Consider the following 25300-nt stretch of genomic DNA (forward strand, 5'->3'; position numbering starts at 1 on the left):
TTCAATAAGACATTATTGACTGGCGTCTTCCCCAGAACAGGTGCTTCGGAATATAGTCTTGCTGCTTCGAGTTCTGTAGACTGAAAAATAGCTCCAGTACACGTCAAGGGAATCAGATATGAGACAGTAATGCCTAGTATCTTAGGGGGAGCACTGTAGATGATCTATATGTAAGTACACTAAAAGAATGAAGGGTCCTTGGATTTATCTGATGCGCTAACCCTTTTTAAATTAACTTTAGTTAGAAGATGGCAGGATGTGAATTATAGTTTTACATGTCATTTTGCTGCAAAATTCTATGACTGAGAGGAGCATGGAAAAATGAGGAAGACAATTTTTTTATAACTCATCACTACAGATTTTGGTATGCTGACATAAAGTGAATTTTTAATCTTTATGAATATGGAACCAATTAATGCTATGATTGTGGGGTATTCACAAACTATTTTTTAATCAGAAAACATACCATGTTTGGTTGCTTCAAATAGCAAATCATTGGCCTCTCTCTACCTTTCCCCTTATTTTACATGTACTTGTATCTTTACTTTTCAAAAAAATCACTTAGAATTTTTGCTTTTCAAAACGGTATAATACTGGCATTGGCTGCAGAAAATATTTAAAATGTGTGCTTTTCAAAAAAATGATCAGATCATTTATTCATCTTTTAGAGAAAAAAATTATTCTATTCAACTCAATTATTTTTGCCAAGGACTATAACACTAATTTTACTCTTTCTAAAAATTAAAATAGCGAACAGTTTATGTAAGGTGTTGATAATTACCTATATTATTGTACTGCTGTGACAGATGTTGGCAAAGAAGCCTAAAATGCCTACAGCTGTGCACTCCATGACATCTAGTTTATACTCAGACAGAAGGCTAACAGATGTTCTGAACTGTCACTTTGCCTAAATGTTTTTTAGTCTAAGGACCTGCTTTATAATTCACCAGGGTCTGGTTTGGTTTTACAGAGGTCCTCAGAATTCCCATCTGTGACAATTAATGTTAAAGACATTGATAAATCAAGTCGTGTTTTCTCTCTTCTTCAATAAACAGGCATCCGTTCATAGACGAATTGTAGATGTAAAAGCTATTTTTATATCCATCCTAGTTGTGACATTCTTTCCTTAAACACAAATAGAATTCATGAAGATCTGTTTGAATTGGGTGTATGGAAAGAGCCAGGGAATCACCCATCTTTTTTTTTTTTTTTTTTCACCTTGGAAGTAACATTAACTATTTCCTAATTAATGAGTTATATTTTTCCTAGTAAATAAAAAAAGTGGTTTGTTCTTATTCGGTATTTTAATAACTCTGTTCATAATAATAATGATTAATTGTGCAGCCTGTTAGGATAATGGAAGAACAAACTAACTAGCATTCACAAAGCATGCAGCACGTCTTCTCCTGCTTGGCATCCTAATACTCCCTCTTCCCAAACATACCTTCAGATCCTTCATACAGAATCACTGCCCTGTGCAAAGGCCGTCAGTGCCTTATTTGCTGTTGCTCTTAATTTTAACAAGCTGGATTCCTGTAGTACACTTGCTTAATAGTTTAAACATTCTGTTAACAATCGGGTGTTTGGCCTATCCTGTTTCCCCTCCATTCTGTATAGAAATATAACTCCAAATAGTACATCTTTCTGGGTTTGTTTCTAAATTAGTCCCCACACTTAATTATGAGGATGAGAGGGATGCCTTATTCCTCTTTGTTATAAGCTAAGCTCTCAGTAATCCCAAACAAAAGAGCCAGTTCTGGAAGATATAGGATTTGCTAGCAGGATTATGGTCTCATAGATAATGACGTGCAGTCAGCAGAAGCGAAGCTTTATTTTAATTCAAATAAGCTAGTAAACAAACCACTGACAAGTCTGCTGGTGAGAGTAACTGGCTGCTGTTGCCACATTGGCAGCTAAATTATAGAAAATCTATTATACCCTGTTCACCATATGTTTAATTTAATACAAGATACAAATTAAACTACCCACAGTGCCTATTAAAATAACAATACTTTTTTATATTTGAGTGTCTTAAAATAATTTCTACTGACCTTTTAAAGGATGGTTTTTATATAGGTGATTATTTGGGGGGATAGTTAATAGAAGGCCAAAAAAAAATTTTAATTGTCTTTTTGGAGAAAATAAAAATATAAATGTTCACTGGTTTGCAGTTGTTAATGAGGTTAATTAGTAGTCGCATGTTCTGTTATTACTATATTTTCCCTCCCACTCTCTTGGTTTCTGAGGCTGGGGTTTTAAGAGTGATACTTAGTTTGACCTATGTGTCAAACCTGCCCTTGTGAAATCATTACCCTGATCAACTCAGCCTATGGGTAGCCTTAAACCGGTTGCCAACTGAGACCTATATTAGGAAAATTGACTTTCAACTCTAGGTCTGACTTTGGTACGGCACAGGAAAAAGACGGAGACTTTTCTCTTCCTGCCCCAAATCATTCTCTTCATAGCCAGAGATCCCAAGGAGAGCCGGAATTTACAGGTGGCCTTCCAGGGAAAGGAGAGAAGGAGGGGTGGGGGGGAGGAAAGACCGCACACTGTTCACAACTAATTTCCTCCTGTATCCACAACAGCCAGTAACCAATGATTCTTGCTTGAGTCCATTTGGACTCAGTCAACCAGATTCTAAAGACTGGGCTCAGTTTTAGAATTTCGGAGCTAGATTAGAAACCCAGGCCTACTATTTCTCAGCTGTATAAGCATAGATTTTTAACCCAGCTGGGTATTCCCCTTACTTTGTTAAGTAAAAAAAGGGGGGGGGGAGATGATAATTTCAATTTTATGGGATTATTATGAGAATTAGATAAGAGAAGGTAACTGGTACATAATAGATGCTCCTTAAAGGTTCGTTCCTTTCTTCTTTTCAACCATCAATCAAATGGAATGTTGCTGTTTCTTTAAGGCTGAAGGAAGAATGTTAGGAGGCGGGATGGGAAGGAGTGGTACAAATAGAAATTCTCCCTAGGATCAGTTTCCTTGGATCATTAACTTCTTTCCAGCGGCAAAACCAAAAATGGCAGGCTCCTTTTCTCCCAATATTCACCACAATATTTACTCTCTTTTAAGGATGTATCAGTAAGCCACCCAAACCAACTGCCTATCCTTGGACCTCTGAGAAGTAAGCAGTGATTATCACACTTTAGGATACATGCCTTTGGGAACGTTTACGCACATCCAGCTTTTGCCCTGGGTCTACCAGTGTGTCCATGGGGCTGCACTACGTGAATTTTGGTTCAAATACATGCCTCTCAAATCCACCTGTGGAGTGGTAGTTACAGAACTGGATGAGGTGTACATGTGGGAAAGTGGATATGGTTCTTCTTTTTATAAAATTGATTTCAGAGAGGAGTGGAGAGGGAGAGAGAAATGAAACATCAGTGATGAGAGAGAATCATTGATTGCCTCCTGCACGACCCCCCCCCCCCCGCCCCCCTCAGCATCCAGCCGGGAACCGGAACCGGGGCAACCTGATGGGGAATGGAACTGTGACCTCCTGGTTCATAGGCTGACACTCAACCACTGAGCCACACCAGCCAGGCTACATGGTTATTCTTGAAGTCCAGCCAATGATAATATTCTATCCAAAATGCAACTTAATTTATCTTAAATGGATATAAGAGGTAATTTTGGAAGCATGGTGCTGGTGAGCATATGCCAGAGGGACAAGGACAAGACAGATGTCCCATGGTCCCTTCCCTCACTCTGTTACTCCCAGGCTGAGAGACTGGGGATATTTCCACTCATCAAACCCCTGGAATAGTGATGAAGTAAGAAATTGAACAAAAGGGGTCACGAAATGTGTGGCATATTTACGTGTTTAACATTTTAAAATCAATACTGTTAACACATAAGCACGAAACCGGTGATTGCGTGTATAGCTTCATTTGACAGATAACAAGGAAATGGAAGAGAATGCTCCCCAGGGCGGCACTGCCACCTCCGATTTTCCTCTTAGTTATAGGAGGACACCCTTCTGTCGGCCCTGCTGCCAGTCCTAGCGGAACATAAAGGCTGATGGAGCCACGGAGAGTTCCCGGAGTGTGAACACGGGCGGGAAAGAAGGCCATGCTGGGGATTTGAGCCTTCCCTGCCGCCTTCCACACCTCTGGCCAGCTGCCCTCTGCCCCGCCCTGATGGAGTTCCCGACTCTCCATCCCTGAACCCTCCAGGCCAGGGGACCCTGGTCCACCCTCAGGAGCACGCGCCTTTCCCCGCGCTCCCGCGTGTTGCCAGGGCCGCGCCCGGCTCGGTTTCCGCGCGCGGGGGCGCCCTGGAGAGCAAACCACGCCGGCCTCACTGTGCGCGCGGGCCGAGCGGTTCACTTTGACATTGGAGTCTAGTCGGGCGATCTGGCCGGCGGGGCAGCCGGGGCAGCGAGGCGCGTGGGGCGGGGGCGGGGAGCCGGGCGGGCTGTGCGGGCCTCGCGGGGGCTGGGCCCCAGCCAAGAGCGGGAAACCGGGTGGCGCGCGAGGGCGGCGGGCCGCGGGGGGCGCAGCGCCTCCCGGGCCCCGGTGACCCGCGCGGCCCGCCAGCCTCCGCGTCCCAGCGCGAGTGACATCGGGTGGGGGCTGCCCGTCCCCAGGGCCCGGCCAACCTGGAGGCCGGCGGCTGGGAGAAGGCGCGCCCATCCTCAGCCCCAGCTCCCCTGGGTCTCCACTCCCGAGGCCGGGATGGGCGGGCGCCCCGAGGCTTTGAGAAAGAAGGGCCCGTCCGGGCGCGCGCGCGGGTGAGATGCTGGAGCTGGAGCTGGGCGTGGGGACGGGACGGCCCCTGCCCGGCCTGGAAGTGCGCGCACCGGTGGCGGCGTGGCGCGGTGGCGTTTTGTCTACGCGGATCACTGAATGGCGGTGGGCGAGCGGAGCGACCACCGGGTCTTCTAGTTACCGGCACCCGCGGCCCTGACGCCCCCGCGGGCAGCGGGACCCGCCCCCGCCGCCCCGGAGCGGCCGCTCCTCTTTGAGCCTCACGCCGGGCAGTTGGGTGGCGGTGCCGCGAGGAGCGTGAGGTTCGGTCGCCGCCCCGCGCCCCCGCATCCCCAGAGGCGTCCCCTGGACCCCGACAGGCCTCCCGGGAGGCTGCGGCCGGACCCCCCCGGAAGCCAGGCCCACCAGAGTCTGACTTCTTTCCACGTGGTGAGGGCAGAGCGGCCAGTTGGTGAATGGTGGATGGCTTCATGAGGGGGAAGCCACAGCGTTCCCCATAGCTGGTGGCTACAGCGTGACACTATGCCATCGCAGTGGAACTCCTGATTGTAGGGGCAGTGGTTCGCTGGGACATGCAGGCCCTGATCGTGCGTATAGTGTTGCCTTATAAGAAGCACTCGACGGCGTAAAACCAGGGCGGGGTGCCCCTCTGGCTAATCACCTCTGCCTTTAGTCCCTTTGCATCCCGGTTTTTATCCCCTCTCTACCTTCCCTTTCCCTCCCCCCCCCTCCCCCAGTCTTTTCTCACTCCTTCTCTCCCTTCCCCTTCCTCCTTCCCTCCACCTCCTTGAGTTGTTGGTGCTGCAGGCCACTCACTCACCATCCCCGTCCAGGAGCAGCGGGGTAAACCCCCACACCTCCCAGTATGGATTGCACTTGTAGAATTGGAGCGCACAGGTTGGACCCCAAAGCACTTTTGATTAGTGAAGTTTCCTATCAGAGCCCATAAATGCAGGTTTTCAAGGATTTTCCCGGCCCCTCGGAAAGCCGTTTCTATAACCTACAGTCGTTTTGGTTGTGTGCTTGCTCCCACAAGAAAGGAACTGGCCGGGGCTTACGTTCTGGATGCAGAAAGATTATTTTAAAGGTAGTTTCCCGGTTGCAGACAACCAATTCTTGATTCCCTCACCTACCAAGGCAGTTTGTCATTTTGGCCCTTCACCTCAACACATCCCACATTTCTTAAAGGCGCAAGTCTTCCGCTACATTGGCTAGAACGCACTACAGCTTTTGAGACAACTTTGGGGCACTTGCCTACAAAACTCTTCCTGATCCTTCACAAGAGAGTAAGGCCAACTGAGAGACTGTAAACTTCCTTACATCTGGGACTGAACAGATTCGATCGATAAGACGTGTAAGGTTTGCTCACCCTTAGTCACAGTTGGCCACTCACTGATGCCTTTCTATCTTACAGACTTAGATTCAACCCCAACCCCCTCCCTCAGTGGAGAAAGCACAGCAGTTCAGATTCTTATTTCAGGTCATCATAAAAAGCAAAATAGCTTTTAAACAGGTTGGGCATCCTTTATAAGCTTTTCCATTCAGAAAATATATATATATATATATATATATATATATATATATATATATATATATATATATATATATATGACAAGGGAAGCAGGAAGAGAGCATTCCATTATTTCAGTGGATTGCTTTTTAGTGCAAAGTTAGAAGAACACTGGAGTAAACATTTTAAGTTGGCCTCTCCCACTCCACCTTTAGTTGGGAGAAGGGTTTTTTACTATTGACTTTTGCATAATGCCCCCCCCTCCTTCCCTACAAAGTAGAATACACCAAAAGTCACAAATACACCTTCCTTAGCCTGCTCTATTAAAGGTCACCCTTGATTTACGCTCTTCAATTCCCCATCCACCAACACACTTACACTTACACAAGCACATTTTTCTGGATCTAGAGAGCATTGAGATGTGCACAACTTTCTTAGTATTGCCCTGACTTTCATTCTTTTCAAACAGACATTAATGTGTTCACCTGTTGGGTGTGTGTGTATGTGTGTGTGTGTGTTTCAGATTCCACAGGAAAGGTTTGAATTGGTGTCTAAGTAATAGTCACCAAGAATCCCTTATTAGATGCCTTCCAGACCACTTGTAAACCAATAACATTGTTGTTGCCAAATGGAAAGTAGAAGCTAAGATCAGTTTTGTCAAGATATTCCTTTGAGCATTCATCTTTCTTTTACTTTGGATGGTTTGTGGGAAGAATCGGAAGACTGAATGGGGCAGGGGACCAATGAGAACCGATGGAAACTTCTTTTTTTAAAATTCAAGGCATTTTCCCAGACTGCTGTCTTGCCACAAATGAAAACATACAGAGCAGAAGTCATGAAAGTGGATTGTTGTCACTCTGGGCTGTGGGAGGCCTGGAGAGACCTGGCCTTAATTCCTAGCCACCTTCCCCTTCCCTCGCAGCACCCTCCTTGCCTAAGGATTCGGGGCTCTCTCAAAGTTACGGACCTCAGCTGGGTCTAGGTGGGCCGAGGCCGAGGCTCTCCATGGACTTGAGGAAGAAGGGGACTGTAAGAAGAAGCCTGGGCGGGCGGGGCACTGTAACCAGAGGGCTGAGGCCACCTGGCAGGATGGCGATCAAGGAGTCAACACTAGCTATCAGTGCATGCAAGAGAGCCCGAGGAGGACCCTTTGGGTGCTAGAGACCAATGTTTAGCTCGTTCCACTCCTCCCCCTGGGCTCCCAACTTAGGTTTTCTGGGATTGGAGACCTACCCAGAGGAGAAGGTTAAGGACACACGCCTAGCCCCTGCCCGACACACGCAGGCACGGGTGGGCGCTTGCAGAGATCAGGAGACACACCTCAAGTCCTCAGTGGTCTGTGTGTCTGGCTCATGCAGTTGTGCATCGTCAACAGGGGAGGGGAGAGGAGAGCCTCGCTGGATTTCCTTAGTTGCTCTCTCTGGGGTTATGTCTCCTCTCCCCCCATCCTCTGCCTCACCCCATCAAGACCAAATAGAATTGAAACTCCGTTGCCTTTGCCTGCACGGGAGCCTAAAAATTCAGGTTTTGATAAGGTTACTGCACCATCGATACAATTGCAGTTTTTTTTAAAAAAAAAGCCTCCTCAAAGAGACAGATGTTTGGGCTGATTAAGAATTCAGGAGAAAACCTGCAGCTGCCCCAAGGAATAATCTATTGGACAAATATTTTAATAAAAAGATATGAAGAGATCAGTCCGACCTTGCAAGGTCTTCTGCTTTTTTTAAAAAAAAAAAAATCTTTATCAAACCCCTATTCTATGGCTTCAATAAACAGAACCCATTACCTCACGGCATCTTTTGTTGGCCCCATACAAGAGAGAACAAAATGGTTATTCAGGGAACGCTTTCGATTTTTATTGTGGGTAGCCTGCACAAAGAGCTGTGTTATTGTATTTAAAAGAACCATCTGTAGCAGAAACAATGGCATCAAATTATCTTTGAATACCCACTGAAAAAACATAAAGCTTTTTTTTTTTTATTCTTCTTCTGTACGGTGGGGGGGATAGAGCAGTGTTAGGATAACTGACTTTTTTGTTGTTCTCTGGGTGCATTCTTCTCGCTCCCCCTCTCTCCCCCTCACCCTCTCACTCCTCTCTCTCTCTCCCTCTCCCTCTCTCTTTTAAAAAATCAGCCATTTGGGGTTTTAAGCCATAAACGATTTTTCTTGTTGCAGGGGATTGCAGTGGCAAAGCTAGGCTAGGTCTTGGAGGCTGGTGTGAGGCGAAGCGGGCGAAGGCAGGAGGCTGATGGAGAGACTGGGGGGAAGAAAAGCCGAAATGGATTCACCGTGCCTTGGATGGAGGATGAGAAAGGAACTGCAAGCTCCTTCAACTGCTCTGTCCGGTGAGAAGTGATCTAGCTTGGGCTGACAAGAGGCTGAGGGAGCCCTCACCACGTTCTTTCGCTTTTTTACCTGCCAATCAAACTGCTACAAGACAACACCCTGATCTGCCATGGACATGTAAGTAGTTTGCAACCCAACTTTGACATTCAACTGCTAGCTCACTCCTCTCCGCCCACCCCACCCCCAACTCACTTTATTTCCCTCTCATTCTTTTTTTTTTTTTTTCCTTTTGACCTTTAAGAGATCTGGAAATATACCCTGTGTGACAGTCGTTTAACACAGGCAGATTTCAGTCTGAAAGCGTTAAGTTGTGGGCTTAAATGCTAATTTTGATTTCTTTAACAAATGCGGAAATGAAGTGGCATTATTTTATCCTCCTAACAGTTTTAGTGCTGAACATAACCAGTTGCCTTGCAAGGGTGTGTTCGTTTCCTTTTTTTATGAATATGAAGAAATCTCTGAGCCCCCAAAGAGAAATGCAGAAATGAAAGTCAGGCTTCCATTTTAAGAATGTTACACTCTAGCATTTCATCCCTACAAAGAACCTTCTCCAGACCAAGAGTACATAGAATGGGAAGAGTGATTTGAGCCCAAAGATACATGTCATGAGGGGGTTGCTACTATTTCACCTGGCGTCTTCCTATTTTGGTGGTGGAATGGGGGGTGGGGGGGGGGTGAAAAAAAAGAGAAGGAAAGGACGTGGCGACACCTCGTTCTTTATGAGAGATTGTCATTGACATCTAGAGATGCAAGAGGGCAGGATAAGCAGGAAATATTACCTGAAGGAGAGAATTACAGGGCATGAGGAAGCTGGAAGCTGGAAGCCGGGGGGTGGGGGGAAGATTCTGTGGGAAGTTGTGTGCGGGCGGATGGGGGCTTGTTCTCTGGCGCCCTCTAATGGCAATTAGAACCACTGTGTTACTTTCTTAATTCAGTACTGGGAAAAGCGGCTGGGTTTTTTGTTGTTGCTGCTGGTGGTGGTTTTTTCTCCGCAGACTTAGAAACTAGAGACTATTCGTGGATTAAATTGATTCTTTTCATCCCAGGAACTTATGCATATATCTTTAAATTATCATTGTTTTCTCCTCAAACATCCCCTCCCCTCCCAAAATTTTGTTAGACTAATAGAGGAGGAGAGGCTAATGGTAAATGAATGTATGGAGGGTGGCCCATGCCCAATTAGTAACTCGGAAAAAAGGGATTCCTTTGCTACCTGAACATCATTCGGACTCTTATAGGAGTGTGTAGGGTGTGGGGTAGAGTGGGGAGGGATGATTTGGAAATTGCAGATTCTGACACGGGTTCATTATAATACAATTTAAAGGGGGCTCTTAGGAACCTCTGTTATTGCGACATGTGGTGGTCAGGGGGCTTTCCTTCCCGCCTCCTTTTTCTTTTTTCTTTTTCTTCTTTCTTTCGTTCTTTTTTTTTTTTTAATTTGGTAGATAAAGGTTAATCTTGGGCTGAATGATAGAGCTATGATTGACAAGAGAAAAGGTGTTGAGGGCAGGTCGCGCTGTCTTATTTACAGCCCACTGCTTGCTGTAGAGTCTTTGTTAGGACTGGAAAGCTAATTTAGTGCTGATCAAAAGCACCACAGAGTTAAAGGACTGGTAATGACTGCTAATTTCATTTCAGCCTCATGCATCCCCAACTGCTGTAATTAAAGACACGCTATTTAAATACAGGTGAAGGTTTTTGGGGGTTTTTTATGTTGGGGTGGGGGTGGGTGGATTACAATTTTAGTTAGATTTCATCTTATACATGGGTGTTATGTAGTCCAACACCAGATTTATTTTTAAGAGCCATTTCATGTCATTTATACCTGGCTTTGCAGAATCGACAGTTTAAAATGTGTCAATCCATAAAAGCTCCCATTTAAAGAAAGAAAGAAAGAAAGAAAGGGGGGGGAGGATGCAGAGGAGTAACTGTTGGGGGGGATTTAAATATTTGGGTCTCTTTCCCCCCCACCCCACTTCAAATTAATAGAAGGGCCTTCGAAATAGCTAAAGTATTTGAAACTTGGGGCAAGGTTAACAGGCCAGAGGGATCAGTGTCAGCTTTTAAGACTTCTAAAAAGCTGATCATGTGAACAGATGGAAAAATATATTTTTAATTAAATAATTTCCCTTACACTGTAGCTGCAGAGTTGGCTCAGAAACCGTGTAATTCCTCAACCGATAGGAGTTTCTTTATGAGAACATCAAAGCATAAAAAGCTCTACATTTTCGGAGTTGGTTAAAATTGATAACCACCACCCCCCCGCCCCCACCCACACACACACCCCAAAAAAGAATTTTAGTCTTTAATCTCTTTTTATCCACGGAGACTAAAGCTCTATACTCGACCCGGCAAGCGGCTTTCGCCTTCCGGGGCTGGAACCCGGCTCAGATGTGAAGCGGCAATGAGCCGCCGCTCAGGTTCGTGCCCAGCGCCCCCTGTTGGACACAGTAGAAGCTGCGCAGCGCCAGTCCTGGAAATCGCTAGAACCTGGCTCTGGGGTTAGAGACAACTCTTTATTACTCTCCAAAACGGAGATGGGGGCAAAGAAACAAGCTTTTATATCCTTTAAAGATAATTTAATTGTAAACCAATAAAAATTACAAGGAGATAATACAACTTTAATTTAGTAAAAAGTAAAGCTTAACCTCCTATTCCTCCTCCTCACATCCTAGCCAACCCCTACCCCCCATTTGGGTTTAGGGCTCTTATTAAAGATTCTGTGATAGTGAAACAGGTAGAGAAGCACGATTTAAAAAAACAAAGAGAATTTCTTCTGTAGCGGTGGAGAATCAAGCCAAAGTTACTTCTCCCGTTAGGCACACATTCAAAAAATAAAACGGACGGTGCTGCTGTTTGCTGTTTTGACATTGTCAACAGCATCTTGAATGCCATCAGAGATCCTTCAAGTGTTGTAACCGAGTCTCTGAATAAATGAAGCATTTGCTCCTCTTTGTTTATTTTCATAATGTAATTAAAAGGCCAGTCTGTTCTTTGAATGTTTCCCATCCCCAAACCGATCTTGATCAAACTTTTCCTTTCCCCGTTAGTGGTTAAATTCCAGATAGTATTTAGGAAACAGGTGCCTGACACCTTTCTTCTTTTATCTCAGCCTTAGGCTTGCAGGGAAAGTGGACCAATGATAAAGAGTATTTTCTTTTGAAATTCATCATTTCCATGGACCAGGAATCCAAATTATCCTAGGGGGGGACAAGGACTGTTTTTACACTTCCAAAAACTACCTGTCCCCATAAGAAAGCGCTTTGACCTGTTCTTCGGTGAGCAAATAAAGACCAAAGTGCACTCTGCATTCTTTCAGAAAGATCAACTATAAAAATGAGACCTCTTTTGAATTTAAAACAATGGGGAAAGATGGGTTTATTTAGGTGTGTAAAGTCGAGTTGGAATAATTCGTGTGCTAAATGACCAGATGAGGTCTCAGCGAGGTGTTTTATGATTTCAGTCATCAGGGATGTACTTACAAGTTTAATTTTTAGATAAAATTTACCTTAAGAAGTTTAGGGCTTGTTTCACCCATTGAGGAAACCAGCTGAAGTTTCCAGCAGAATTACTTTTAAAGGTATTTATACTGTGGCTACGCAAATTGTTCATGTTGATCTCTGCTTTCTTCCTCCCACCTCTCAAAATCAGTGGGTCCGAGGTTGTGCTTTTAGGGGAACTGCTGAAAACCATTTGGTGCGATGAGAGATGCCTTCTCCATCTGATTCCAGAATCCAATTCCGGCTTAGGCTTCTCAATAAATTAGTTCGGATACCGTGGCAGGAAAAGAGTCAGCGTTTTGGGGGGGCTTTTTTAAATCCATTTTTTCCCGGAATTCTATCGAAATGAGCCAGCGGGATTCCGCGCTACCGACATTCCTACTCTTTGCTTTACCCGAAGACTGGTACCGTGACAGTCAAGGTCAGTGCGGGCAGCTTCGGAACCAGCGCCCACCCGGGAAGGGAAGCTGCGAAGCGCGGACGGCCGCGTCCCGAGGCTGCGGGCCGCGTGGGGAGGCCAAAGCCCGCAGAACCTTGGAGGCGCCCCCACGAAGCGGGCTCCACGCCTGCGGTTCGGAATCGATGTCGAATTTGCAATAGCCGAGGCCCGGAGATTTTGACCCCGTCCCGCCCCCTCGAGGGTCCGAACTTGTAGGGAGGGGCGGGTGGGGGAGGGGAGGAGGCGGGCGCACCTGGCTGCGCGCTGGCTGCCGGCGAGCCCCCAGCTGCCCAGGGCCCCGGGGAAGGCGCGGTTCCCGGGGCCGGGAACTGAACTAAACAAGTGGGTGGCCCAGGCCTGGGAACGCCGCCCGGCCCTCCCAGCGCAGGGTCATTTCTGCGGTTTCGGGCAGCCGCGGCCCCCGCCGGAACCGCGCGCCCCGCAGCCCGCCCGCCGCAGGGCAGCCCTGGCGTGTTTGGGGGGATCGGGGAGGGGGCAGCGAGCGGCCGCGCTTTTCCGCCGCCGCAGAGAGTTCTTCAGGGGCGGGGCGGGCGTTTGGGGTTTGTCGTCCCCGCGTCCAGGCCTGAGCCCGTGCCCGCTGGCTGGGCGCCCTGTTTTGTCAGGAGTCCCTCTTGCCCGACGCTGAGGGCGATCCAGGAGGATGGGCGGCCCAAGTTGGGCCCAGTGAGTCGGTGCCAAGTCCTCAGCCCCTTCTCCTCTCCAGCACATCTTCCCTGGTGAACCCAAGCCTCGTGGGAAAGGCCAGTGGGTGTATGTGGCTTGGAGTTTATTAACTTGTTTTGGAGTGGAGAAAATGACTGTTAAGACTGGGATTTAAGGAGGAGCCCTCCTTTACTGTTTGCTTTTTTTTTTTTTTTTTTAACTTTGAAGATACTTTAGTTTCTTGATCCAACCCTGAGACAGTCGAGGCAGCCAGGCCTGAAGGAGCTGAGATACATAGACACTCGCCTCTCCACCGCTCAGCGGGCAGATAAACGCTGCCAGACTACGGGTCCTAATCCAGGGCCCAGCTGCTATGTGGGTCGCTCAAGGGTGTTGAAACCACAAGTACAACTTGACACCATTGAGCCCACGGTGCTTGTCAATAATCTGTGAATTAGGTGCAGAGATTGTCACTGCAGATCATAACAGTTTCTGAAGGACTCATTACAGCCTATCGTGTCAGTGATCTTCAAATTAAGGAGGGAGGGTGGGACGGGAGGGAAAAGGAGTGGGGAGAGCCTACAAAAAGGGAAGAAGGGTTGGAGGGGAGATAAAAGTCAGAGCCCCAGCTCGGAAAAAGCCTTTAAAGATTATCAGGCTAGTGATCTGAGAATTCCATTGGGATGGGTTTTGGAAGCCCAACTCCATTTGAGCTAGAGCTGGAAGGGGGTGCTCGGGGTGAGCAGAAGTGGGCCCCTGGGAAGGCAGGCTCCTCAGACATTTCTTTTGAGGCCAGAAGAGCTTTTGGGAGAGGGCTCCAGCTGTCAATGGGAGGCCTTGAGGATGCCAGCCCGCCCAAGATGGGTGTACACTTTGATTTGGAGCACTTTCCAGGACGAGCCAGAGCTGCAAATCTTTTGAAAGGAGCAAGTGGGTAATAGTTTTGTGTAGGGCTGATGTGATTATAGGGTGATTTCTCCCCCCCCCCCCCCAGTGGTTTGCTTTCAGCTTCCTTTCATGCAAACAGGTAAAAGAATATCTCCCTTTTCTTTTGATAATATTCCTGTCCCTTAAGCAGATCTAATTTATTTCGACAACTTGTTTTGGGGGATACCAAGCACCTCTGCCCTCTGAGGGAGTTGGCTTTTGTCACTTTCTGTGAGTTTGTATCATGTCTGATTAAGCTTCTGAAGGAAGAAGACCAAATGCCATTGCTGCAGGTTGAAATGGCCAGGATTAGGGAAACACCATCTCCCCGCCTGGTGGATTGCCGGTGCCGAGAGTGTGTAGCCTGGCGTGCACTGGGGTGTCATTCGTGCATCATTTAGGTTTGTTTTTCCCACAAAAGTTGACGTCACGACTAAATGAAATAATCACAGTTGGAGAATTTAAAACAATCATCTTTTTCCTAAAATGAGGGTAACAATCCTAGTCACTGAAAAACTGGGATTCTAAGGAAGCCCCTTCCTTTTGGTGTGATTAACGGCACAAGAGCGTGTGGTCAGTTGGGGAGATATGTATGGAGACGCCCAGGCAATGGTTTAGAGGTGTGAACCGGCCCATGGGTGTGTTGGGCCAGTTGCAGTTCCTGATGAATGTTTGCCAGGTCTTTGTTTTTCATTCTCTTCTCCTAATTTTTAACACAAAAATCACAGGTTCTTTTATTATTATTTTTTTCCCCAATGCAACAGAAAACCACTGGTGAAAATTTTGAAATATCAATGTTTTCAGGTTGTCTTTTTTAAGGGAGTTTCCATTTTAAATAATTAGATCACTTAATGGGCACACTATCTCCCCCCCCCCCACAACAGCTGCAGAGCAGAGGCAGAATTTTATGTTAAAGTAACTTGATAATTCAGAAATCAAATGAAATTGTGGAGAGTAAGTCCCCTTTTCCAGAAAACATTTGAGCTGGAATATAGGAAGGATGTGCATATATATGTAATGCTATAAGCAATATGATGGTTATTATATATAGCACTCAAGACATCTACAAGTGATTATAGATCACTTTTGTTGCTATAATTTGAAGAGGAAAATATATTTAGTTCTCTAACTGCCAGATTCTTTTAAAAATGTATTTATTTCATCAGTGGGAATTAGATGAAAGAGAATGAATATGAAAAGGAGTTGAATGCAGAGCAGCTCTGCATTCCTTAGGTTTCAAGGGTCCTTACAGCTCTTGAGTGAAATTATTTGGTGAAATTGGGTCTGGACTGAAATAGCATTTGTTATCGCCTTGTTCATTTGTTATGTGTAATACCACTTCTAGAAATTAAAGGCAAGGCACTGAAGGGACAGACAAGAAGAAAAAATATGATTAAGCAATTTTAAATTGCCAGTCTACCATGCCTCCATGTGCATGTCTATGCCTTAGTCAGTAAAGAGGGATAGAGGTATATGCTTGTCTTCATATCATCTAGAAACATTTCTTATAGTTCCTGTCAATAATCCTTCACACTTCCAAAATCTGACAGGTTTGGCAATAGGAAGAAAATGAAGGAAATGTAGATGAAAGAGCTTCCATCATTTTGAAAATTGCTTTATAAAAACTGAAGTGTCCCCTCTGGGGTTCCCTGTGAGGGATCTTTTACAGTTATCTAAAGCAAACGTAGTTCGATCCCAGTAAAATTCTATTCTAATTTTTGCTCTTACTTTCAATATCCTAACTTTTCTCAGTTTGTGTCTTAGCAATTATTTTTTGAAAATATGTAAAATATGTGATGCCTTCTTAAGGAAAAGAAATCCTCTAATACACCCCCCCTTTTTTACCTCTATTTATCTGTGTTTGTTTCATAAATCTTGGAGAATCAAGTGTTGATCATTTTGGAAGTCTTGTGGCATGTTCCAATTTGGAGTGATTGAACTGTTTTTGCAATTTAATGGGGAAAAGGAAACATTTTAAAACATTGGGTTATACCGATCTCCTTACTATGTAATTCTCAGTTTTCTTGTGTTAGGGGACAAGTATCAATCAAATCTCATCTTACCAGATTGCACCAGTATTGTCCTAAACACTGGGATCTCCCTTTATTTTTGGCTTTTTAAATCAGGAAATTTTCTTGGATTTCCATACTTCTCTTTTTACTTGCCTCTGATTTACCACACTGGTTTGTTCTCCTTCACAGCAGCATGACCACTGCTGTCCTGGTCACTTTCAGGGGAGGTAGTTGGAAGGTTAGGGTTCCGGAGGAAACGTAACAGAAAAGGGAGAGAGAGAAAAAGCAAAACAAAAACAAAACCTTCATTTGGCCAAATCTGGCTCCTAATACATTTAACCAGCTCCAGAATTAGAAAGCCTTTCTGTACATTTTCTTCTATTTTGCTCTCTTTCCCCCCCCCTCACATAATGAAATTAAAACTTTTGGAGCCCACAGTTGACATTTTTCAGAAAATTGAGTTATCAAGGCAGTAATTATTTCACGGGGAGATAAAACTCTCATAGCCCTAACTGTCAAATAGGGCCCTTTTCAGATTTTAATTACAAAATAAAATCAGCCTGCTCTTCCTCAGAATGGTTTGTGAGTGGTTAAACAGAGCTTTCCCCCCAGTACTGGTGGTCGTCGTCAAACTCTGCTAATTAGCAATGCTGAGAAATTCCAGTTAACAAGGACATTCTCCCGGACTCTGCAGGCTCCCTGCCGGTTGCCTTCATTTCCATAAGAAGATTAAGAGAGGAGGGGAACACACTCAAATGCAGATGCAGAAAAGAAGCGTTTTTTTTAACAAGCATCATAATAGTAAGATGCTTGGCTAGTTCTCACCTAATTACTGCAAGTTAAACCTCTATTTGCCACTAAGAAGAAAAAATAAGTCTACAGTCCCCTATCCACAAAAGTGTTAGTTGGCTTCAGATATAATACTTGAGGAGGGATGAGGAGGCGTTCAGGAGAAAAATATCCATGCAAAAGATTTTTTAAATAAAATTGAGCTACATTTAATCAGTTAAGGATTTTTGGCTGGGGCCTATAGTAGAACAAAATCAACTCTGAAGAATAGCCCAGGATTCAGGCATTTTTATTCTTAATTTCTAGTCTTGCTCTAAAGTGTGCCGCTTTTCGCTGCCCACTCTTTTTAGATTAAGCACTTTCAATTTTCATAAATTGTGCCAATGGCAACATTTTGAATTTTGGAAGATGAAGCACCCTCGTCCAAGTCTTATTTTAATTCCATAGTAGTTAATGGTGTGTTGCTATTAGTACTGGAACCGTCTGTTATAAGCCTAAAACAGTACTGTTTCTATCATCAATTGTGATTGTTATAGTTATTATTATATTTAGGTGCCGGAGATAGTGCTGCATTGAAATAGAGTGGCCGGTCATCTGATTTTTTTAATGCATATGTTCTAAAAAAAAAAAAAGTCTAATGAGAAAATTATTTCTGCTATCACCATCTTCTTTAATCTTACTTTCATAGCGCATTATTATGCATAAACACCAGCCACAGTTAGTTTATTGCCTTGATAAGTACTGAGGCTTAATTAAAATAAAGCTGTAAATAAATGCAACCAATGATAATACAATTGTACTGTATTTCCATAGCTTATTTATATGATAAAAACAATTAGCAAAAGACCTAGCCATCCCCTTTAACCTCTTAAATGAATTATTATAGAATTCAGACACAAACATATGCATCTGAGAATGTATAAAAGCTTTTACATATTAGCCCAAGGAAAAATTTGTGCTTCTTACTACTTACTAGAGAGAGAGAGAGAGAGAGAGAGAGAGAGAGAGAGATACTAAAAACATTTGCTTCTATAACCATCTGTTATTAATATTTACTTTAATACATATACACCACCAATATCCACACCACTTCTTGGTTTTGTCTTCAAACTTAATTAGGCTCTTCCCCCCTAGTTTTTGGAATAATGTTACTAAACACAGACCAACATATACACAATCATAAAATGAATGCTTGTTTTGCCCTTCGTGGTGTCTGGACAATCATAATTCATTCATATGTTGAATCTCATAATTTGTACCTCATTTTTCCATGGTTTAACCTCCCACTTATCTTGAGGTTATATACATACGTTTCTAAGTTAAGCAAATTAAATCTGACTCTTATGATTTGGTTCCATAGCTTATATGATATGTTAACTTCTCTTTTGTTTAAATTGCATGTAATTAATTTTATCTTCCTCCCATCCCCCTCCTGTTTTTTTTCTTTTCTTTATTTCCAAACACCTTTTAAAGGTAAAAGCCATAGTCTTGGGAAAGCGAATCCACCAGTAGGGGGCGCACCAGCCACATCCCTGAAACCGAGACGCACTGAAAAGCCAGTCTCCAGGTCCAGGAAACCTTTTCTCTTTTCCTAGTCTTCATGTCCGAGATTAGCTTAATATTACACCTCGAATAAACAGAAGACATTGCTTTATTTTGAAGAGTGGCATATTTATGCGTTTCGAGAAGGCCTGTGTCTTCCTTCCCAGGTTCCCAAGAACCAAAAAACAAACAAACCATAACTTAAGAGGAAAAGGAGAACTACGGGAGGCGGGTGGGAGTAGGGGTTGATTGGAAATAATAATTTCTTAGGACTAGTCTACTGCAGAATTCTGTTTCTCATCTCTTCTGAGCGAGCATACTTATCTTGAGTCTAACAAGAGCAGAAAAGCTTGGGAGGGCAGAGATTGAAGACGTTAGCCTGGGGGTAATGACGGTTTATGGGGAGGTTAGTGAGGAACAAAACAATGCAAAGTTTTGTAAAGATAATAAATGGAACGTGGCCGACAGATACTATTCAGTACATTTTCTTAGGGTGCGTAAGGGGGGATCAGGGGACGAGGGGGCGGAGAGGGTTACAGAAGAAAGAAAATAAGTAACCCCGATGGTTTAAGCCCTTTATAAAAAAAAGGAATGGCATCGGGGATTTCCCCCCCCCCCCCCTTTGTAGTCAAGTGCATTTTAGCCACAAAGATCCCAACAAGAGAGTGGAAGGAAACTTAGACGGGGCTTTGTTTGACTCCGTGTAGCGACAACAAGAGAAACAAAACTACCTATTTGTAACGGACGTGCTGCCATTGCTCTCCGCATTGAGCGCCTACCTATTGAAATCTTTACGTCCGGACAATGGGAGAGCGGCTAAAATTACCCTCTTGGGTCCTGGGCGGGCAGGATTTCTGAGCCTCAACCCCCGCCCTCATCCCATCCGATTCCAGCCCTGGCCTGGCTGGGCTCCCCCTTTTCCTCGTGCTGGCCGCCCTCTTCCTGCCCGCACTGCCTGCACCTGTGCCTGGCGAGCACCACCCAGCCTCCCAGACCTAGACCCCCCTCAGAGCTCAGCCTGCAGGCCCGGGCGGACCGTCGGGGCAAGGCAATCACTTGGGGTGGGAATGCCAGGGCTGGTTCTGCCCGAGTCCTGGAAACTCTGCGTGGGAGGGAGTTGGTGTGCGCGGCCCAAATGCCACCTCCATGGAGCCGTGGCACGCCAGGAAGTTGAGCTAACGCTCTCCATAGCCTTGGCACGCCAGGAAGTTGAGCTAACGCTCCCCATAGCCTGCACTTCTGAGCGTCCTTCGGCTTAGCTCTTTCATCCCCAGCCTCCTTTTGAAACCCGCACAACTAAAATCCTTCTTTGGGGGCGGCTCAGCAGGAGGATGGGGAGAGAGAATGAGCATCCCCTTTGCACCGACTGAATGGAGCGCGGCTGTGGGAGATGTGGCTGGGGGAAGCTGACAAGCTGTGGTTTCCTGCGCCCGAGCTGAGCTGAGCTGAGCTGAGCTGAGCAGAGCAGGGCTGGGCAGGGCAGGGCAGAGCGTGGTCGCGGCAGCTCACCCAGGGCCTGCCCAGCCTCAGCTCTGCACTCGGCCTCCTTGTCCGAGCAGGGTGGATTTTTAAAACAGAGCAAATGGCGTGGAAGCTAGGAGGGTTTTGAGGATAGAGCTTCCCGCCTCCTAACTTCTGGTCGGGACAGTGTGTGGAGGGGGTGAGCGAGTGCGGACAACTGTGGAGAAAAAGGGGCCCAGGGGAGAGCGAGGCTCGGGAGAAGCGCTGGAGGGGCTGGAGTTGGGGGGAGCGCGCGGAGGAGCGGGAGAACAATAACGCCAACTCCGGCGCTGCCTGTTTCCTGAAACACTAGTAGGACAGTCGCCCTGAACCACCCACTCTGCCCTGCCCCACCCCCACACCTTAGCCGCTTCTCGCGCCCCGTCCCCATTTCCGCAGCCCGCACCAAAAAGTAAATCGGCATTAAGTTTAAAGGAAATCATCTCAGTCTTGGTGCTGTTTACCCACTTCCTTCGAAAAGGCGTGTGGTGTGACCTGTTGCTGCGAGAGGGGATACAAAGGTTTCTCAGTGGCTGCCAGGCTGGCTGTGGGAGCCGCCTCCCCCTCCCTCCATCCCCTCCCTCCTCCTCCTCCCTCCTCCCCCCGCCTCCCCCGCGCGGCCCGCGGCGCGGCAGGCCCCGCCCCCTTTCATGCAAAACCCGGCGGCGAGGCCGCGCTCGAGTGGAGGAGCCGCCGCACGCTGATTGGTCGCTGGAAACCCATTTATTCCCTGACAGCCCCCATCACATGGATGGTTGTCTATTAACTTGTTCAAAAAAGTATCAGGAGTTGTCAAGGCAGAGAAGAGTGTTTGCAAAAGGGGGAAAGTAGTTTGCTGCCTCTTTAAGACTAGGGCTGAGAGAAAGAAGAGGAGAGAGAAAGAAAGGGAGAGAAGTTTGAGCCCCAGGCTTAAGCCTTTCCAAAAAATAATAATAACAATCATCGGCGGCGGCAGAATCGGCCAGAAGAGGAGGGAAGCGCTTTTTTTGATCCTGATTCCAGTTTGCCTCTCTCTCTTTTCTTCCCCCAAATTATTCTTCGTCTGATTTTCCTTGCGGAGCTCTGCGCTCCCGACACCCCCGCCCGCCTCCCCTCCTCTCCCCCCGCCCGCGGGCCCCCCAAAGTCCCGGCCGGGCCGAGGGTCGGCGGCCGCCGGCGGGCCGGGCCCGCGCACAGCGCCCGCATGTACAACATGATGGAGACGGAGCTGAAGCCGCCGGGCCCGCAGCAAACTTCGGGGGGCGGCGGCGGCGGCGGCGGCAACTCCACCGCGGCGGCGGCGGCGGGCGGCAACCAGAAGAACAGCCCGGACCGCGTCAAGCGGCCCATGAACGCCTTCATGGTGTGGTCCCGCGGGCAGCGGCGCAAGATGGCCCAGGAGAACCCCAAGATGCACAACTCGGAGATCAGCAAGCGCCTGGGCGCCGAGTGGAAACTTTTGTCGGAGACGGAGAAGCGGCCGTTCATTGACGAGGCCAAGCGGCTGCGAGCGCTGCACATGAAGGAGCACCCGGATTATAAATACCGGCCCCGGCGGAAAACCAAGACGCTCATGAAGAAGGATAAGTACACGCTGCCCGGCGGGCTGCTGGCCCCGGGCGGCAACAGCATGGCGAGCGGGGTCGGGGTGGGCGCCGGCCTGGGCGCGGGCGTGAACCAGCGCATGGACAGCTACGCGCACATGAACGGCTGGAGCAACGGCAGCTACAGCATGATGCAGGACCAGCTGGGCTACGCGCAGCACCCGGGCCTCAACGCGCACGGCGCGGCGCAGATGCAGCCCATGCACCGCTACGACGTGAGCGCCCTGCAGTACAACTCCATGACCAGCTCGCAGACCTACATGAACGGCTCGCCCACCTACAGCATGTCCTACTCGCAGCAGGGCACTCCCGGCATGGCGCTGGGCTCCATGGGCTCGGTGGTCAAGTCCGAGGCCAGTTCCAGCCCCCCCGTGGTTACCTCTTCCTCCCACTCCAGGGCGCCCTGCCAGGCCGGGGACCTCCGGGACATGATCAGCATGTACCTCCCCGGCGCCGAGGTGCCGGAGCCCGCCGCCCCCAGCAGACTTCACATGTCCCAGCACTACCAGAGCGGCCCGGTGCCCGGCACGGCCATTAACGGCACACTGCCCCTCTCGCACATGTGAGGGTCGTGTACGGTGAACTGGAAGGGGGGATTTTTTTTCAAGGAGAAACGAGGGGGAAATGGGAGGAGAGTACGAAGCAGCGTGGAGGAAAAACCCGGTATGCTCAAAACAAAAAAAGTTATCACCCACCGCGAATGACATCTGTCTGCAAAAGAGAACACCAATCCCAGCTACACTCACAAAAAAAAAAGCCGCGACGCCGACAAGAAAACTTTTATGAGAGATCCTGGACTTCTTTTTGGGGACTATTTTTGTACAGAGAAAACCGGAGGGGGGGGGGGGTGGGGAGGGCGAGGGGATGGACCTTGTATAGATCTGGAGGAAAGAAAACTACGCAAAACTTTTAAAAAGTTCTAGTGATACGGTAGGAGCTTTGCAGAAAGTTTGCAAAAGTCTTTACCAGTAATATTTAGAGCTAGTCTCCAAGCGACGGGAAAAAATGTTTTAATATTTGCAAGCAACTTTTGTACAGTATTTATCGAGATAAACATGGCAATCAAAATGTCCATTGTTTATAAGCTGAGAATTTGCCAAAATTTTTCAAGGAGAGGCTTCTTGCTGAATTTTGATTCTGCAGCTGAAATTTAGGGCAGTTGCAGCCGTGAAAAGGAAACTATTCAGATTTGGACATTTTAATTGTTTAAAAATTGTACAAAAGGAAAAAAAAACAACAACTAGGATATGTACTGGTAAAACTATCTCCGCGGTCTTTAAAGGGGCAAAAGTTTTAGATTGTACTAAATTTTTTTTAACTTACTGTTAAAAGTAAAAATGGCCATGCAGGTTGACATCATTGGTAATTTATAATAGCTTTTGTTTCCCAACTTTCCATTTTGTTCAGATAAAAAAAACATGAAATTACTGTGTTTGAAATATTTTCTTATGGTTTGTAATATTTCTGTAAATTTATTGTGATATTTTAAGGTTTCCCCCCCCCTTTATTTTCCGTAGTTGTATTTTAAAGATTCGGCTCTGTATTATTTGAATCAGTCTGCCGAGAATCCATGTATATATTTGAACTAATACCATCCTTATAACAGGTACATTTTCAACTTAAGTTTTTACTCCATTATGCACAGTTTGAGATAAATAAATTTTTGAAATATGGACACTGAAATTACTCTTGAGTCTTTCATTTATTTGGTGAACACTGATTAGACATAACTCCTCAGGAAATATATGCTGTGCTCAGCCAAGAAAGCAAAATACCTAAAACCTTGGTATTCTGTTCCAGTAGCTTGTGCTAATGTTAACAGCAACAAATACGTGGCTGGATGGTTGAGTAAGAACTGGAAAAAATTAAAATGCTCCTGTCATTTCTAAAATAGAAACTAAAGACATAGATTGTAAATTCGCCCCCTCCCTCCCTTTCTAAGCAGCATGATGGGGGACTTAAACTGATTTATGCCACTTGTTGCCAGATAGGAGTCCATTCTGAAATTTTTCGTGTAGTTTAGCAGATGGGGTATTGAGCCAAATCGGGACCAGGTTGGCTGGTTTTGTTTTCGTTTTCTTCACAGTACAATGGCCCTTTGGAAATGTGGTTATAGGGGAAAATGCTTCTTGTATCGGAATAATTGCAAACTAGACATGCAAAGTGCTCATCTGCTGGGTGGGTGTTTGGATTACTCCAGCCCTGCTATTGTCTGAGAGGAAACAAGTGGTTTGCTTTCTTTGTTCCTTGACTTCATAAACTTTCTCCTCTAACATTTTCCTGTTTAGGGGTGAGAGAAAGCGAAGAGCGCCTTGCAAAAACGCCTGACTTGCCACGGCTATTATTATCATTATTTATTTTATTTTTTCCTCTCTCTCTCCCTCCACGAATTCCATTTCTTAAATTGGCAGCGCGGGTCCAAGCCTGTAGCCCCAAATCGGATAAGCTCTGCAGCTGATAACAAGCAAAAGAGAGAAGCCAGGCAACAGACATAATAAAGAAGAAAACAACTCTGAGGTAGATATTTTACTTGTCCGATCTAATCACATGTGGAGATTATTATGCTTTTGATCTGTTAACCATGTTTTACTAGTAATAGAGAGGGAGGGGGAGGGGAAGGGGTGGAGAAACAAGATTGGGTTTGTTGTTTTCTTTTGCCCTAGGAAAGGTAAAGAAAGACTATAGTTGTCCTCTGTGGGAGCAGAGAAGTTGGGGGATCGCTGTGGGCTTGGTTGGCCTTTGCGATGTTTCTGCCTCCCAACCGACTCGCGCTTCGGCGCAGCCGGAGAATCCTGTAAGACCGACTCCGGGACTTTTCTTTATTTACTACTTAACCTCGCTCAGCTTTCCCCGCCGAAGGGGACCAGGAACCGAGAGTCAGTCAGGCATTCTTAAAAGCGTGGGTTTGCTTCCCACACTTTCAATGGGTTTTTGTGTCACCTTGTTACAACTTCGGAGAAGTTGCCATCCGGCAGCACCTTCCAACCTTGAGGAGGGGGTTTGCATCGTCTCGTTTTCCCAGAAAGGATTTCTTAACTCGTGCTGTTGCTAATTGTTAGTTCTGGGTTCAGCTGAGGATATCTTCATATTTTCTGTGTTTTTATCTCATGTGGCCTGCTTTATTTTCAGGGCATATTGGTTTTTATTTATTCCTTTCTTATCCTCATTTTTAGGGTAATATTGTACTGGGAAAGGAGAATTATTATGCCAGTTCTCAATTCCAATTCTAAGCCAGGTATCCCCCCCCCCCCCTAATTAATGCAGAGACTCTAAAAGAATTTCCCCAGCCTGGCCAGCCATTGTAATGCATATATGGATTATTCACGTGGTAATGAGCACTTTCGACAGTTCTTGCTCACACGTTGGAATAAAAGAAACTTTGAATAAAGATCCCGGTGATCTTGCTCTGGGGGGCTGGGGAGGATATTCCCGGAATTTGAGCCAATCGACTATCTAGAGTATATATATTTGAAAAATAGAGATATATTAAAAATATGTATTGGGGTTTAGAGTAATTGTACTGCACTAACCTCCCTTAAAAAAAAAAAAAAGAGCTCACAGAAGCAGACTAAAAAGAGCAACAACTTTTTGGCAAAAATTCTCAGGTTCAAATATTTTGCAAGAGGGAAGAGAGCAATGGTTGGGGAAGTTAAACTAGTTGTGAATGATTGTCACTCTCTGCATGAAACAAGAGAACTCCCATTCCCTCTCCTGTCCCTCCACAGTCCCTACCCAAATAAAAGCCAAAATATATTATTTGTAAATATAAAT

General features: G+C 46.1%; 1 protein-coding gene and 1 long non-coding RNA gene across 3 annotated transcripts in view; both read left to right on the forward strand.

Annotated features, from left to right (window-relative positions):
• LOC132229234 (uncharacterized) overlaps window positions 1–25300 on the forward strand; it is a 488618-nt gene that overhangs the window by 437368 nt on the left and 25950 nt on the right. For both annotated transcript variants that reach the window (XR_009451660.1, XR_009451659.1), the window contains exons 2-3: window positions 8404–8691; window positions 23941–24046. This is a non-coding gene — a long non-coding RNA (uncharacterized LOC132229234). The remainder of the gene's footprint in view (window positions 1–8403; window positions 8692–23940; window positions 24047–25300) is intronic.
• SOX2 (SRY-box transcription factor 2) lies at window positions 20863–23212 on the forward strand. Its single transcript, XM_059687123.1, has one exon. It carries the CDS (start codon window positions 21130–21132, stop codon window positions 22093–22095), a length of 966 nt encoding a protein of 321 aa, XP_059543106.1. The 5' UTR covers window positions 20863–21129; the 3' UTR covers window positions 22096–23212.

Source organism: Myotis daubentonii, chromosome 3 (assembly GCF_963259705.1).
Source record: "Myotis daubentonii chromosome 3, mMyoDau2.1, whole genome shotgun sequence".
Lineage (NCBI taxonomy): Eukaryota > Metazoa > Chordata > Mammalia > Chiroptera > Vespertilionidae > Myotis > Myotis daubentonii.